General features: G+C 26.4%; 1 protein-coding gene across 1 annotated transcript in view; it reads left to right on the plus strand.

The window, feature by feature from the left end:
- Positions 1-385: 385 nt before the first annotated feature.
- Positions 386-17103, plus strand: part of LOC136072090 (uncharacterized) — a 28229-nt gene continuing 11511 nt past the window's right edge. The window contains exons 1-8 of the mRNA XM_065820346.1: positions 386-593; positions 6646-6821; positions 6897-6984; positions 8194-8297; positions 8945-9054; positions 12986-13126; positions 13269-13399; positions 13969-14053. Coding sequence (XP_065676418.1) covers positions 438-593; positions 6646-6821; positions 6897-6984; positions 8194-8297; positions 8945-9054; positions 12986-13126; positions 13269-13399; positions 13969-14053 — 991 coding nt within the window. The 5' untranslated portion in view covers positions 386-437. The remainder of the gene's footprint in view (positions 594-6645; positions 6822-6896; positions 6985-8193; positions 8298-8944; positions 9055-12985; positions 13127-13268; positions 13400-13968; positions 14054-17103) is intronic.

The following is a 17103-nucleotide window of genomic DNA, read 5'->3' on the forward strand; positions in this document are numbered from 1 at the left end:
ACAGTAAAAAGAATACTTTTAAGAGTTCTTAAGTAATCAGTTTTATTTCCTAAACATATACTTTGAGATCAGTTGAAGGGCATAGTGCAAAAAGTATGTCATATATAAATTGTTTTAAAATTTATTCTCAGTCATTTCAAATCCTTATTTTAAAGTGTAATATGTCTGATCAAAGTAGATTTTCTCAAAACAATGTGTGAGTTAAGTACTTTTTGCCCTTTACTTTTATATTGATCGCTAATGGTGGGGATTTCAAAGCTACAGAAATTGAATGGCAGTGCATAACTCCATCATTTCTTTTAATTAAACTTACGTATTGATTAAAATTTTACTCTTTTTGAATCGTAAAACAATTTTTTTTATTTAAGAAATTTATAAATACCATGTTACATTTTCATAAATCTTTTTAGTTTTTTTTTTAAGATTCTATTGCTAAAATGGGTCGATCAAATAAAAACAAAAGTAAATTAGCAGTTTGTAAAAAAATAGATAATAAAGATAAGGTAGATAATAAAAAGCTGCAGAAGGCACTTGCTTCTGACCTTGAAAATGGAACTAATGAAGAGGAAAGAATGCAAGAACTATTAGATTTGGTAAGTTTATAACTTCATTTTTTTATGTTTTGAGTTTTTCAATAAAAGTAATTAAATGTATTATCTTTTTAAAGTTGAAAATAATAGAAAATTTAATTCTATATGCTAAATTAAAGTCAGGCCCCAATTTTATAAAGAAATCCATATAAGTTCTTGTGTTTTTTTAGTTCAAATAGGTTGCTACCTGGTATGAGTACCATAACAACAATCTGAATAAAGTTATTAATAACTTTTTATAATCTTTATCTGCATTTTTTTTTTTTTTTTTTAACCTTTACTTTTTAAAACTAAATTTATTTCTATGTCCGTGGTCATTTCTTTCACAATTATTAATATTATTATTGAATCACCTTATCTATAAGATTTTAATCATTTCCAAGTTCCATGTCTCTAATACCATTAACTAAATTGGCTAAAACAACTTATATATATAAAGTTCAATGGGAATAATATGTCATACCAAAAAGCAATTTAAAAAATAGTGCTTAAACTCATTAGTAGCGCAATGACTTCAAGCTTTTGAATCATTTATTTCTTAAGTAACTTCAAAAAGGGCATCATGTATTTAACCTGCCTGATATCAGAGAGTTATACTTTTCGTTCAACTTTCCTTTCATGTTTCACAAGTTTGTTTCACAAGTATATTTTACATACTTACAAAAGATAGTCCATCACTTCATTGAAGCAGAAATAAAACAATTGTATTATACTATTTTATCATTTGTCTTATTATAGAAAAATGTAATTGCATCATGGCAGTTTTTTGCATTTAACAACGAATTGTAGCACAATGGGTAAATATGCCTTAATATGCCCAGATATTTGAAGTATCTAAGCCTAGTCTTACAATTTCATTAGTAGGAAATTATTCAAATGTTGCCCAGTACCTGCTTCTACCTTCGAAAAGTTTATGTAGTGCTCCTGAATTATTTCTGAATCATGAAAATGTTTTTTTATTTAGCTTACATATTAAATTGTCTGTGACATCTGACTTTTAAATGTTTTGGGCTAATTTCACACTTAATCTAATAGTCAAATTTGGCCAGAAATTTAACTCCGAAAATTTTCTATTGTGAGTCTGATGAAATTTGTCAACCAAACCATGAAAAGCCATGTTGTGCTCAGCGGGAAATTGAATGTTCATGAGCTGTATAAGTACACTATGTCAACAAGCCTTCTTGATGTTTAAAATTTCTGGTTTTATTTATCAATTGTGCATTGTTTTGTGAATTAGCTTCCATTTTATTAGTTTGCAGTATAAAATCATTTGAATTCTACACTGCTTTTTTTGTTTTTTTTGTTTTTTTTTGTTTTGTTTTTATGTGATGAGCACTTTTATTCTTTCTGCCAAAAATATTATTACTTAGGGGTATTTCTTTAATTTTTTAACAAATGTTTTAATTGACGACTTTAACAAACTTATGTTTTTTTTTTTAATTTAGGATACCTCTTAAGTTTTTCCCATTTTTTGAAATCTCCTGAGAATGAAAATAAACAGAAATTTTTTTTTTGTCAAAATGTCATATTTTTCATGCATCAAATAAGCACCTTAGAGAATTCCAGTATTAATAGATTTGTGCTCAAAAACATGCATTATTTAGAGTAAAACTCAACAATATGCTTATCATGTACTTATTTTTTAACAAAAGTTAAGCCTATTTATGCTTATAAAAATAATAACATGTTAATTGCCAATCATTATTGATCAATTAAAAAAAAAAGTTTTCTGTGGCCAAATAAAAAGGTAAATTTAATTACGTGGTATTTGATCATACTACACATTTTTGAGATATGTACTGCATCAGGGGTGGCCACAACTTTTTCGATAAGGGCCAAAGTTAGCTTTTCAACTGTTAAATGGGGCCAGAGATTTTTAATAATATAGTTTTTTAAAAATATTTTATTTAAAAATATTGGTTTGCAAAGGAATAACACTCAAACACATATTTGCTACCTAACAACATATGCTGGTCACAAGGCTATTAGGTATAATACAAATTATAGTTTATTGGTAATCACGAACCTGCCTTTTTTTCACAATATTTTTAATGTCAATAGGCAACTGACTGGTTGCGATTCTTAATGTATTCTTCAAGTTAGTATCTGTCAGTACAGATTGGATTTTGCAAATTTCATACGAGAAAAAACACTTTCACACAAATATGTGCTACCAAACAAGACACCCATCATTTTTGCATTGTTGACTAAGTTGGTGTACTTATTTTGGTCAAGATTTTTGTGAAATAACAATAAATTTTGTTTATTATATGCTTCTCTCAAAGCATCGCTGCATTGAAGGTCAATTAACTCCATTTGGAATTTATCTGGTACAGTTTCAATATCAGCAGAGAATGGCACTGTGAACAATTGGATTTTGTCTGCATGATTCTTAACATCTGCAAACCTTTTTGAAAATCTTGTTTTCAATTCAGCAATACAGGTAACAAATTTTGCTGTGTTTCCAGGATTCAGCTCACCCAAAGTTGGAAATACACTGAAATTTCCAGTTCTTAACTGCTGCTCCCACAAAGTTAATTTCAACTGAAAAGCTAGAATGTTGTACATTTTTCCAATTAATTGATCTTTTCGTTGGAGTTCTTTGTTAAGTATATTGTAATGTTGGGTCAAGTCTACTAGAAATGCAAATTTTTCAATAAACTCTTTTTCTTCTAGCTCTGGTGGATAATCTTTGTTGATAATTTTGAAAAAATCCAACATATTTTGTCTCAAATCATAAGTTCTTTTCAGCATATTACCTCAAGAAAGCCATCTCACCTCAGTATAATAAAGCAGACCATCATATTCAGAGTCATTTTCAGCAAGAAATGCACTGGACTTAATGCTGTTTATTACTTTAACTACTACAGACATTACATTTTCCACATCCATAGTCTTTGCTGTTAAATTTTGCTGATGAATAATATAATGCAGCTTAATTAATGACAAGTTGTTTTCTGCCATTTCATTTTCCTGTCTGGAAACAACACCCATTTTTTTTCCAATCATTGAGCTGCCACCATCTGATGTAATTGAAATTAATCTGTTGTAAGTCAAGTTAAACTTTTTAAAAACTTTCTTCATGGCAAGAAAAATGTCTTCTCCTGTTGTTCTGCCTTGCATAGGATAGATGTCAAGTAGCTCTTCAGTAACAAGAAAATCATTATCAATACCACGAATAAAAATAGCTAATTGAGCAGTTTGTGATATATCAGCTGATTCATCAATAGCTATTGAATAATACTGAAATGCTTTTATTTTAAACTCAGATCATCAGCAATATCACATGTTCTTCATGTAATTGTTTGTCTTGAGAGGGAGATATTATTTAAAATATTCAATTTTTCAGGACATATGTTTTTGAACACAATTTCAAGAGGTTCCTTAATAATTTCCCTATCACTGAATGGTTTACAATTTTTAGCTAAAAGAAGACTCACTTCATAACTTGCAATAGCAGCATTTTCTGTTTCATCATTAAATAAACGACATTCCTTGTCGATTTTTCGTTGTTTTGATTTTGAAGATGCCATTTACAATTAAAAAACGCAAATGGTAATTGGCGGCAGTGCCGGAAATTAATCCTGTGATTAATTGCCGGCAGGATTTTTTTAATATATTTTAATTATTTAAAGCGATTATTTTTTTACAAAAAATATTTTAAAATTTATTAATTTATAAATTTAAATATTATATAATTTATTAATATTATATATGTTTATAGTTTTTTTTATTATCTTTACAATTAACTGACGGGCCGGATAAAAGGTTGCTGAGGGCCAGAGTTGGCCCGCGGGCCTTATTGTGGCCACCTCTGTACTACATACATATTTGTTGTCATGCTACATGCATTTTACATATAGCTAAAAATTTAAAAAAGTTTTAGTAAATAATAAAGTTATTTAATTAATGATTAATTGAATAAATTCATATGGGGAAACCAAAGCTGCCGGTTATTAGCAGATCAATATAGCCTGCTGAACTTGTAGATTCCAATAACTGAATCCTGTTTAAGGTAGCTGCAATTCCTATTGAAGAGGTAGAAAAGTGGATCAAGGGCAATGCTAGCCAGACATTTTATATTATTAATAGGATTGAATGTGTCATTGATCGTGCCAAAAAGAATACTTAATTGACCTAGGAGTTTGTTGGAAGCTGCAGGTCAGACTTGAAACAGAACCTCATGTTGGTCACCATAAAGATTCTTTTAAAAAAAATCCTTTTTATTCAAATGTTGCTCAGTACCTGCTTCAAAATCAAAGTTTGGCATAAACCTAGAAATTGTTTATTCAGTGGCAAGCAAAATAATAGGTGCGAACCAAAAAATTAACAAATACGAGAATATCTTTGAAACAAATAAAATAAAAATTTGAATTTTTATTAGAACTTTTATTTTATTACATAAATAAACAGAAATTAATAAAAATTAAGTTATTAAATATATATAATATATTTTAATTTAAAAAAAATAAATTCCACACCGAGCAAAATAATAGGTGTAAAATAAAAAATGAAGATGGAAGTCAATAGGGTTGCAAATTATTAATATTTTGTTGCATACCCTTTATTTTTTAATACTTCCGTGCATCTTGACGGCATTGAATCCACTAGTTTTCTGCAAACTTCTGCAAACTTCTACAGGAATGCTGTACCAAGCCTCCTGGAGTATCATCCACAGTTCATTTCTATTTTTTGAATTTTGTCCAGAAATTTTAAGTTTTAACTCCCTCCATAAATTTTCAATAGGATTTAGATCTGGTGACTGAGGTGGCCATTCTAAAACTTTTACATTATTGGTCGTAAACCACTCTTTCGCAGCTTTGGATGTATGTTTTGAGTCGCAGTCCTGTTGGAAATGCCAAATTATCGGCATATTTTCTTCGGCAAATGGCAACATGACATTATTTAGTATGTCTACGTATGTATATTGGGTCATAATATCTTTGATCCAAAAAAGTGGCCCCACACCGTACCAGGAAAAGCAACCCCACACCATTATATTTCCTCCGCCGTGTTTCACTGTTTTCGCAGTGAAGCGAGGTGAAAGTTCTTGCTTTGATGGTCTTCTTACATACTGTTTTCCATCAGAATTAAATAAGTTAATCTTAGTTTCATCACTCCACATAATATTATGCCATTTTTTGGTCATATTTGGTCCCCGCCAAGCAATATGATTTTTTGCAAAAATTTTTCTTTTCATAATGTTCTTTCTACCAAGTAATGGTACTTTCCTCAAAGTTCGAGCTGGCAACTTACTTTCTAAAAGCCTTCTTTTAACTGTCCAAACACTAATATTTTCATTAATTTCATTAAAAATTTTTGTTGCTGGCTTGAATGGGTCTTTTTTTGAAATAATTGTAATGTGATCATCCGTACGTTTTGTGCGGTCTTCCTCTATTCTCACGTGATTTTTCTGGTTTTAAGGCATTTGTAACTTTATTTTGAGAACATCCCATCGTAACTGAAATTTCCTTGTAAGTTTTTCTTAAATTTCTAATAAGTTTTCTTTCTATCGCTGTGCAATGTTTTCCTCTTCCCATTTTATATCTAATTCTAATTCAATACAAATATGATATGTTATTATTTTATATAAGTTGCATAAATATTGACCTTACCTTTATATCAACAACAAATTAAAATAATATAATATTTTTAATCCTACAGCAAACAGGTTAAAATAAACACACACCTATTATTTTGCTCCACCAAATTTGTTGGTTAAATATATAAATAGGGTATTCCCCTCATAAATTTGTGAGATATTGGAAATATACTACTCTCTGTTATAATAAAATAAGCATAGTTTGTGTAGCAATCAGTTCCTAGATGTCACTTTATAAAATATACTGTAAAATGTCAATTTAAGTGAAATTTATTATTCACACCTACTATTTTGCTCGCCACTGTATGTTTATGCCAAATTTTATTTAAAAATGCTGATTTAATTAAGGAGTGAGTAGAGCATTTTTTAGGATTTATAGCATTTTTTAGGATTTGTTTGGATTTTCTACAAATTTTTATTTGTTGTAGGGTTTTATGAAGAAGTTTTTTTTAGATTAAAAATGATAACTACGATGAAGATATCATTTGCACTCTGGCTACAATTTCTGGTTTTGTTTTGGAAAGCAAAGGAATAGATTTATTTTCAAAGTTGAACGGTGTGAAACAAATTTCCTCATGCATACTGCATTCAAATGTTGAAATTAGAGAAAAAACATTAGGAGTAATGAGGTATAATGGTTGTGTGTTTATAAAATTGATTGGCTGATAATTTACATGTAAATTGTTATGTTATTTGCTTTTTAGTAATTTTCTTATGACAGGTGGTGATGGAGTGATAGAGAATATTCACAGCAGTAGTTTCATAACAAATCTCACACAACTTCTTTTGCAGGTATATTCATATTCAATATATATATATATATATATATATATATATATATATATATATATATATATATATATGTGCAAAATTTTTAAACTATTCAAATTTTTAATTTTTATACATCATTGTAAAGAGCTTTAAATCAGTATTACAAGGGTGAAAATTTCATAAAAAATGAATGATTCTACTAAAAGTTATGCCCATTTAAGTGTCAAAAAATTAGCATTCGGCTTACGGTAGTTTTATAATAGAACTTCATTGTTTAGTTTTCTGTGCATTACTTTGCCTCAGTTATATTTTTATTCAACTTATAACAGAAAAAAATTAATGTTGTTTAAATAAAAAAATTATTTTTATTAACGAATTAAAAAAATTATAAATAATAATAAAATAAATCAATTTCTATATGAATAAAAATTTTATTCATAAATTTATTTGTTTTATAACTTTTTTTAAAAATAATACTTATTATATAACACTTTACATATATAGGCTTATGTGTTACCTGTACCATTGTTATTACTCAAGCCACATAAATTTTCGACTTAAGCCATGATAGATACTAAAAAATAAAATAATAAAAATAGTTTAATTACTTTGACAATTAACGATAACATTTCATGTTAGTTACTATTTAAAGAGATGAAGACATGTATTTAGAAAAAGCGCATCAGAATATCTTTTTCAGAATATCTAAAAAATTTAAATTATTAAGTTTAAATATAAATTGTTATTTTCAAAAATAACAATAATAACATGTATCATAACATGTGAATGTATATACATATATAGATATATATATATATACATATATATATATATATATATATATATATATATATATATATATATATATATATAATATATATATATATATATATATATTTATATATATATATATATATATTTATATATATATATATATATATGTATATTTATATATATATATATATAGATATATATATATATATATATATATATATATATATATATATATATGTATATGTATATATATAAATATAGTTATATATATATAATTATATATATATATATATATATATATATATATATATATATATATATATATATATATATATATATATATAGTATATAGTTATATATATATATGTTTATTTATTTATGTTTATATATGCATATGCATTTACGTGTTATTGTCATCATGTTATTATACATGTTGTAATTGTTTTTTTTTTTAAGTCAAGTAAACTTATGGATTTCAGCTGTGAAGTAGTTTCAAAAGAAAATTATCAAAAAGAAATATCAGTGTTAAAGCAAGTTCTGGAATTATTTATGTGTTTATGGTATTCATATTTTTTTATATTTTTCAACCCTGATTTTTTTACAGTTTAATACGGGTGGTGTAGATGGGTTTCTATAATAACATTTAAATATGAAGCTTTATTCTATAACTTTGAAATTTTAAGCTTTATAAAGCTCTATTACGTAGCTTTATTTTTTGTTACATAGCTTATGATCTTATGACTGTTAAATTTAAATTTTTTACAACATACTACATTACAACATTATTACAACATTACTACAACATACAACATTAAAACATACAAAATTATTGCAACATTACAACATACAACATTACAACATATAACTTCATAACATTTTTACAATACTACAAAACTATTTTAGCATGCAACATTTCAGTATTATATAACATACAAAATGAATGTATTATTAAAACATGCAGTATTAGTGCAACATTTCAGCATTATTAAAACATATATTATTTCAGTACTATTAAAACACGCAACATTATTCCAAAACTTCAGCGTAACAACTTTGTTACAATATACAACATCGTTATAACATATAGCATTACAACATTATTACAACATTACAACATACAACAATGCTAAAATATTATTTAAAATATTTTTACAATATGCAAAACAAAATGTGATCTGATTTTTTAAATGTAGCTTTTTCCTTTAAGTGAAGCTTCAACTGTTTTGGTGGATTCCATGGATATCCAAATATTATTTCCAGTCCTTTTAACTATTATTATCAACAAAACATTGGAGTACGATTTAAGATGTGTTGCAGGTAAAAAACAAGTTTTTTATTTCTTTTTCCTTTTTAATGCTTTTGTTTTATTTATTTTGTTACATGTTTTTTTTATTTTTGTTTTTATTTTTATTTTTTTCATTCTTAGATTTGTGTGTTTTTGTTAGTTTTTTTTTATAATTTGGTTGTATGCAAAGTGTTTGCAAGGTGTCTGTTGAAAAAAATGTGTACTCAATCATGTTCAAAGTAATGGAGGAAGCTACTTCTTTGCTAATATATCTGTAAACGTCAATATTAGGGTGTCTCAAAAAACAACATTTAAAAAAAATGCAATATATTAAAATGCTATATATTCTATATATTAAAATAACACTGGGCTTAAAAAATTTTAGAAATAAAAATATATTTTTAGGTGTCCCCAAGACCCTTGAACATCTAACAAATCCTTAAAGGGATCCTAAACCTCCGAGACATGTTGTCTTTATATCAAAGAGAATGATTTTGGGGCTGAATTTTTTTTGATTAAAATAAAAGAATAAATGAATACCAAGAAAAACTAACTTTTTTATTTAGTCAAAGCTCGCCTTTTCCATTTATTCAATAATTTATTCAAGCACTTTTTATTCCCAAGAGTTTTAGTACATGACGTCATTGACTTTTTTGTTTGTTTACATAATCGATCTCTCGCACAGGTTTCGAGATCCCTTTAATATTATTTAAAAAAAGTTTTTCAAAAGTGTATTATGTTGGGTCTCAAATGAAGCAAAATTAAATAAACATTTTAAAAATGGTAATTGAGTTATATAAAAATTATGTTAGATTTATTGATTAAAAAATGGTGTTTATTTAAAAATGATAAAAGTGCATTTTGGCAATTTTTTTTGACAATTTTTTTTCAATTTTTTTATAATATAGTTATCATTTCAGCACATTTAGGTAGTATTTATAGGCATTTTAAAAAATTGTTGTTTTTGGGACACCCTAGTCAATATATACATGTTCATAATTAACATATATATATATATCCATAATGGTGTCTTTACTTTAGAGTAAGAATAAGATATTATCTTTTTCCAGATATATCTAGTGTTCTATATATTTTTTATAACTTTAATTTCATTCATTTATTTAACTAAATTTCAAAAACTTCAAATTTAATTATAATTTTATAAATCAGGTTAGGTGCAAATCATATAGTTAAAAACTAGTCAAAGGAGTGACACCTAAATAAAATAAAATAAAAATAAAATCAACAGCAATAATATTATTAAATAATACAAAACATAAGTTAATTTGATTAAAAAAAAAAGACTATGAAATATAAAATACACCTAATAATCTTAATAATACAGTTGTAATAATATGTGATAATAATATGCAATAACACAATATATAATAACAATGATAGAGTTTACATAACAATAACAGTAATATAGTAGAAATTAATATTAATAGTAATAATAATAAAAATAACAAAACAATTATGATAATAAACGATTAAAATCAAGAATAATATTAAGACCATTGTAAAACCTCGCATCAGATACAAAAAAACACATAATAAAGGAAAACACAGCACAAAAAAGCAACAAAAAGTATAAAGTGTTTATAATGAATGAACGATATTGAAATGAAAGAGAGTGTGAGAAAGAGAGAAGAAAAGAAAATTAAATTCATATCACATGATAAACTAGTATTAAAATAAGTATCATTTTGTATAATATATATGATAAATATATGCAAACTATAACGCAATACAACAAAGAATCTTCATTAATTTACAAATATAGTTTAATTATTTTATATAATCAGGGTGTTAACTAGGAATAAATTTGATACAACGTTTTGACGAAATTGTGAATTCGTCAAAAAGTTTCCCAAATATACCACCACCCCTCCCCTCCCCTGAGATTAAAATCTGTGGGGTCCTTTTCTTATATTCTTTCCTCTTCTATTCCATTTTAGCGCTGCATACATTGATTGGACAGCACTAAAAATAAAACAAAATACTGACTGTAACATTTAATGAAGATGTATATAAAATCAACACAAAATTAAATGTGGTTTCACAACAACAAGGCAATTATATATTTTTATATTATAAAATAATCAGTGTGTATTAATTAATTATTATTAAGAATAATATATTTTATTTACTTTTAATCCTAATATAACGTTGCCACTTTCATGTTAAGAGTATTCTTTTGAATATATATATTTTTTTCACTGGTGGGCATTAAAGGGTGATTTTTAAAGTAATATCTTATAATAGCAATCTTTTACTTCTAATTACTATTTAAATTCTGTTTGACGTCCTTTATGGACGAACCTACACCATTGTAATTAATTGTGTAATTGAAAGAAATGTTTTAAAAATAGAAAAATTAAAAAAGGTTTTGAAAATAGTAAGCACAGGCTTGTAAATTTCATATTTCACATTTATTGCGAGTTCAATTTTATAATTAATATTAACTTTCCTTATACATAAATCGTATAGCGAAATAAAGTTACAATTACAAAGACTCAGCAAAAATAACAATAAATGTTGTTTAATTATAAAAGAGTTACAAAAGATTGCATGCGATTGCACGCTATGGTGGCAATGAAGATTACCAATAATTATTTTTTCATACTTAGTCAGAAAATGTTATCATGACTATGGTTCATTGAAACATTTAAATTTGCTCTTATGTTTTAAATTCAAGCAAGCAGTGAATCTAGTTTTCTTGTTTTTTAAATTTCTAGTATCAGTTTGTTGTAACAAAAAAAAAGACATTCTTGTTATTTAATTTATGTTTTAATATACATATTTAATATATGTTTTAAATATAAGCAACCAGTAAAGTAAAGAAATCTATTTTCCTCATTAAATAAATTTATAGAACCAGTTTGTTATAATCAAAAAACTTTTAACTTATTTAACTTTTCAGCCAAAAAACTTTTAAAGAAATAATTGTGAGTGTTAAACCAAACAAATTTGTAATTTTTTAAATTGTACTTTATTTTTTGCTAACTTTTTTTTTAATAATATTTGCTGTTTTTGAACGTGTTGCAAAAAATTATTTGCGTATTTTGAGAAATGAATTTTTTTTCCAAGTAATTTTAGGGATTTTTGGAAAATCCCAATTCTCAAAAAGTTTTTTTCTAAGAGACACTTTTGCAGTTATGCAAGGATATAGTTATACTAATAAGGGCAATTTTATTTCAAATTTTAAACAATAAATTATAATTTTTTATGTTATTTTTCTATATGTTTTTAATAGTAATTAATTTTCAATAATTTTTAGAATTATTATCAAACTTTAATTAGGCAAACTTTATTTGGAGAATGGGATTTTTTCACTTTTAAATTGGGAATTTTAATTTTATGAGCATTTGGGAATACCGCGTTTGATGGGGCCCCACAGGGCTAGTTTACACCCTGATAATATATAAGTTTTTTTTCTTTCTTTATCTTGTTTTAATGACATACTATTGTTCTTTTTCTTTTTTATTTGATTTTTAGTTTTTTTTTTCATATTGGGTTTTTTCCTTATTTCCTTAATATTTTTTTCTTTTACTTTCTTTTCTTTCAAGTTTTTTTCGTTTCCTTTTTTTTTTCTTTACCTCTCTTTTTCTTGTTGTTATTTTTGATCGATTTAATTATTCAATTTCTTTTACATTATTATTTTTATTATCATATTATTTTTTCTCTTTTCTAATAATTCTACTAATTGTTAATTGATGATGCAGATTTTGTTAAAGTTTTTTTGTAAATATATACTTTTTATATATTTTGTTTTGTTATTATGTATAAATAGTAATTGTATTAGTATAATTATGTATAAGTTGTAAATAATAAGTTTAATGATGTTTAGTTTAAAAAAAATATTTTTTGTTCTTTTTTTTTAACACCTTAATATTTTTTATTTTGATTTAATTATAAAATAAATATTTTCTTTTTCAAAATATATTTTTATTTATTTTTCAGCAAATTGTTTATATACATTATCTGAAGAAAATAAAAATTTAACAAATCTTGTTGTCAATTATCAAGATCTGTTAAGGGGACTACTTGATATTGTTACAAATAATACATCACTTACCATGTTACTCTCTATTCTTTGTTCTGGTATGTTTTATTATAAAATGTTTATCAATGTTTAAGTGTAAGAAATGTAGAGTGTACCTCTCACTTACAAAGAGAGTGGTATTTTTTATTACTACCACTTTTTACATATGTGTATATATTTATTTAATTTTTTTAATTGCAGGTATATTAATTAACATTAGTCCAGCTCTTCCGTCTCACCATGCTTCTGAAGTTAAAGAAAATTCAATAAAGCTTGCATCTTGTTGTCTGGATTTAAATTTGATAAGTACTATTCTTAAAGATGAAAAAAAGGTTTCTTTTTAATAGCTAAAATTTGTATGAATATTTATATTACAGTTAATTCCCATTTAGTCGAATACTTGTTAACTTGAACTTTTGTTATCTTGAACTGTTTCATTTGGTCCTTTGAAATCATCTAATAATTACTATTAAATATCTCCTGCTCAAGCAAATCTCTGATAATTTTGAACTTTGTTAAGTCGAATCATTTTTTATGTTTTTGTAGTATAGTGGTGTATATTTAATATTTATACTTTAGCATTGAATAAAAAAAAATTGCCTTTACTCAAACTAATACCTCATTTTAGCCAAAGTTCGACATGACAAAAATTCGTTTTAGTAAAACATTCGTAAAGTTGAACCATTTTCCTTTAGTCCCATGGAGGTTTGAGTTATCAGGAATCAACTGTATATACATACATAAATGCATACATACATACATACATACATACATACATACATACATACATACATACATACATACATACATACATACATACATACATACATACATAAGAAATGAGTGCTTATTTATCACACAAAAGGTAAAGGGTCTGTATATAACATTTTATTCTTAATAGTGCTCTGAAGTGGTTAACTTAAGTTATCTTCGCATACAAGATGTTGCCCTGGAAATTTTAACTAACATGCTGTGCACAGAAGAAGGTATTTATAAAATTTATATCATACATGACATGTTTTTAAAAAAATGTTTTTTAGTCTTAGTCTTTGTAGTTCATATTACATATATATATATATATATATATATATATATATATATATATATATATATATATATATATATATATATATATATATATATATATATATATATATATATATATATATATATATATATATATATATATATATATATATATATATATATAGTTATATATATATATAGTTATATATATATATATTTACATATATATATATATATATATATATGTATATATACATATATATATATATATATATATATATATATATATATATATATATATATATATATATATATATATATATATATATATATAAATATATATATAGTATCGGACAAAACGAGTGCAACCAAATAATGCAAATTTAGTTTCTTTATATAAAAGTGCTGCATTTTTTCAATTTAGAGAAATAACTATGTAACTGTTTGGAGACAAAGTTCTTCAAGTTTTATTCATCACAAAGTTCATTATTAGTACACGAAAATTAATAAATTAATCAAAAGTATTAAAAAAAGCTGATTTCCTTCTGGACAAAACAAGTGCAACTCGACAAAATGTTGACCATGCTGTATTTCGCTATCAATATTTCGTGGCGAATCCTTTGTTGTTGATCACAGCCTTGCATCTTCGAGGCATAGATTCAATCAGGTGATCAATGAAACTTTGTGGAATCGCTGCCCAGGCCTTTTGGATTTGTTCAAACAGTTGATCCTTTTTACGAACACCTTTACGATTAATTCTGCGGTTGACGATCTCCCACTGGTTCTCGATAGGGTTGAGATCCGGAGATTGAGGTGGCCAATCCATCACCGATAGGTGGTTGTCTTGAAACCACTGCTTGACTAGTTTTGCAGTGTGTTTTGGATCGTTGTTTTGTTGAAAAACCCATTTTATTGGCATATTCCATTCAGCAAGAGGTAACATAACATCTTTCAGGATATTTTTATACATGAAACGGTCCATTATTCCATCGTTTCGATGTATTGGACCTAGACCGTTAGCAGAAAAACACCCCCAGACCATTACATTGCCTCCACTATGCTTCACGGTCTTATAGCAGTAACGTAAATCGAGGTGTTTTCCGGCAGGGCGACGTACACGGCAAATGCCATCGCTCCCAATGATGTTGAGCTTCGATTCATCACTGAACAGGACAGTTCGCCATTTCTGCACATTCCAGTCAATATGAGATGTAGCAAACAGGAGTCTTTTCTTCTGGTTTTTTAGTGAAATCAGCGGTTTCTTTGCAGGGCGTCGAGAAAACAATCCGGCTTCAACAGCACATCGTCTGATTGTTCGGTCCAATACAGGCAGCTCTAATTGCTTTTGTATCTCGACTGATGATATCCAGGGGTCCTTCTTGACGGATCTGACGATCATAGAATCTTCTCTTGAAGTGGTAAAACGCGGTCTTCCACCTTTGTTATCTGCTGCCAACTTCCCCGTAGAACGATATTTGGAACATAGTCTTGACACGGTCCATTTTTTTACGCGATATTTATCACAAATACTTTTTTGTGACATTCAACTTACGTAATCGCCAATAATTTTCTTTCTTAGTTCCGATTTAAGTCTGTCCGGAGCCATTTTTGCACTTGAAGTCATAAAAATAATAAAAATTAATAATCACGCTTCTCAAGGCTTACCGTGTTACATTTACCTTGTGATGATACAATAATGCTCTGTGGAACACAACGTCTTGGTTGGATGTGGACTATATTGATGTAATGAAACACTTGTTGTATTTCACTTCTTGTATTGATGTTCTTCGATAAAACACTTTGATAAAACTCACTTCGATAAACTGTCTTGATAATACTGACTGATTGACTTCCATATACTGACTGAATTACATGTCGATTTACATGTCTCTCATATAGTAAAATGAACCTGTGCGAACCTGTTCTGGAAGATTCTAGATGCTTCTTTTCTATGCTTCTGGAAGCTTCTGGATGCGTCTGGATGCTTCTGAATGTTTCTGGATTTTTCTGGATGCTACTGGATGCTTCCAGATGCTTCTTCTGGAAACTTCTGGAAGCTTCTGGAAACTTCTGGATACTTCCTTTAATTATTAAAAAACTTCCGTGACGTTGACACGGACCAGACTTAAGAAAATGAAACAAACCAAAAAAGTTGCACTTGTTTCGTCCGCTGCAAAATAGCACTTGTCAACAAAATTCTGCCTGTGTGCTGTCACCTGTCAGCTGATTGCTCATGTCATGGCATGCTATGACTCCAGACTCCTGAACTGTTTGCTGTGGTAGTATAGTTCGTTTCGTTTTTAAGACATGTAAAATTAGGAACAGTTTTTAGCATTGCTCGATGTTGGTTGCAAATGTTTTGTCCAATACTGTATATATATATATATACATATATATATATATATATATATATATATATATATATATATATATATATATATATATATATATATATATATATATATATATATATATATATATATGTATATATTTTTAGTTATATATATATAGTTATATATAGTTATATATATATAGTATATTTCTTTAAAAGTCATATTTCTTGATTTACATAATAATTTTTGAAGTTTAGTAGTGAATGTAAGTGTTAGATCGTAATCAATAATTTTACTATTTTTTATTTGTTCTTCTAATTTATCTTTTGCTTCATTTTCGTATAATAAAGCAAAACCTGTTCCTTTGTCAAATGGATATATCTTTAAATGTGAATGCTTTTTTAAGTTTTGTAAAGAAAAGCATTACAGTTTTGTTAAGTTATCTTTTATTTTTAATTTTAAAGAACTAGTTAGAATTTTCAAACAACGAAAAGATGTCCATCAACAAAACATGTCAAAAGCCGCTAGTTAAAAACAATCGCTATTATATATATATAAGCTACAATACAAAATTATATGTATATGAACCCAAAATTCACAACTCAATCACACATGATAACCTCATATACATGGCATACAAATCTATATCTACATTACAACCATATATAATATCTACT

The sequence above is a fragment of the Hydra vulgaris genome, chromosome 15 (genome assembly GCF_038396675.1).
Source record: "Hydra vulgaris chromosome 15, alternate assembly HydraT2T_AEP".
Taxonomy (NCBI): Eukaryota; Metazoa; Cnidaria; class Hydrozoa; order Anthoathecata; family Hydridae; genus Hydra; species Hydra vulgaris.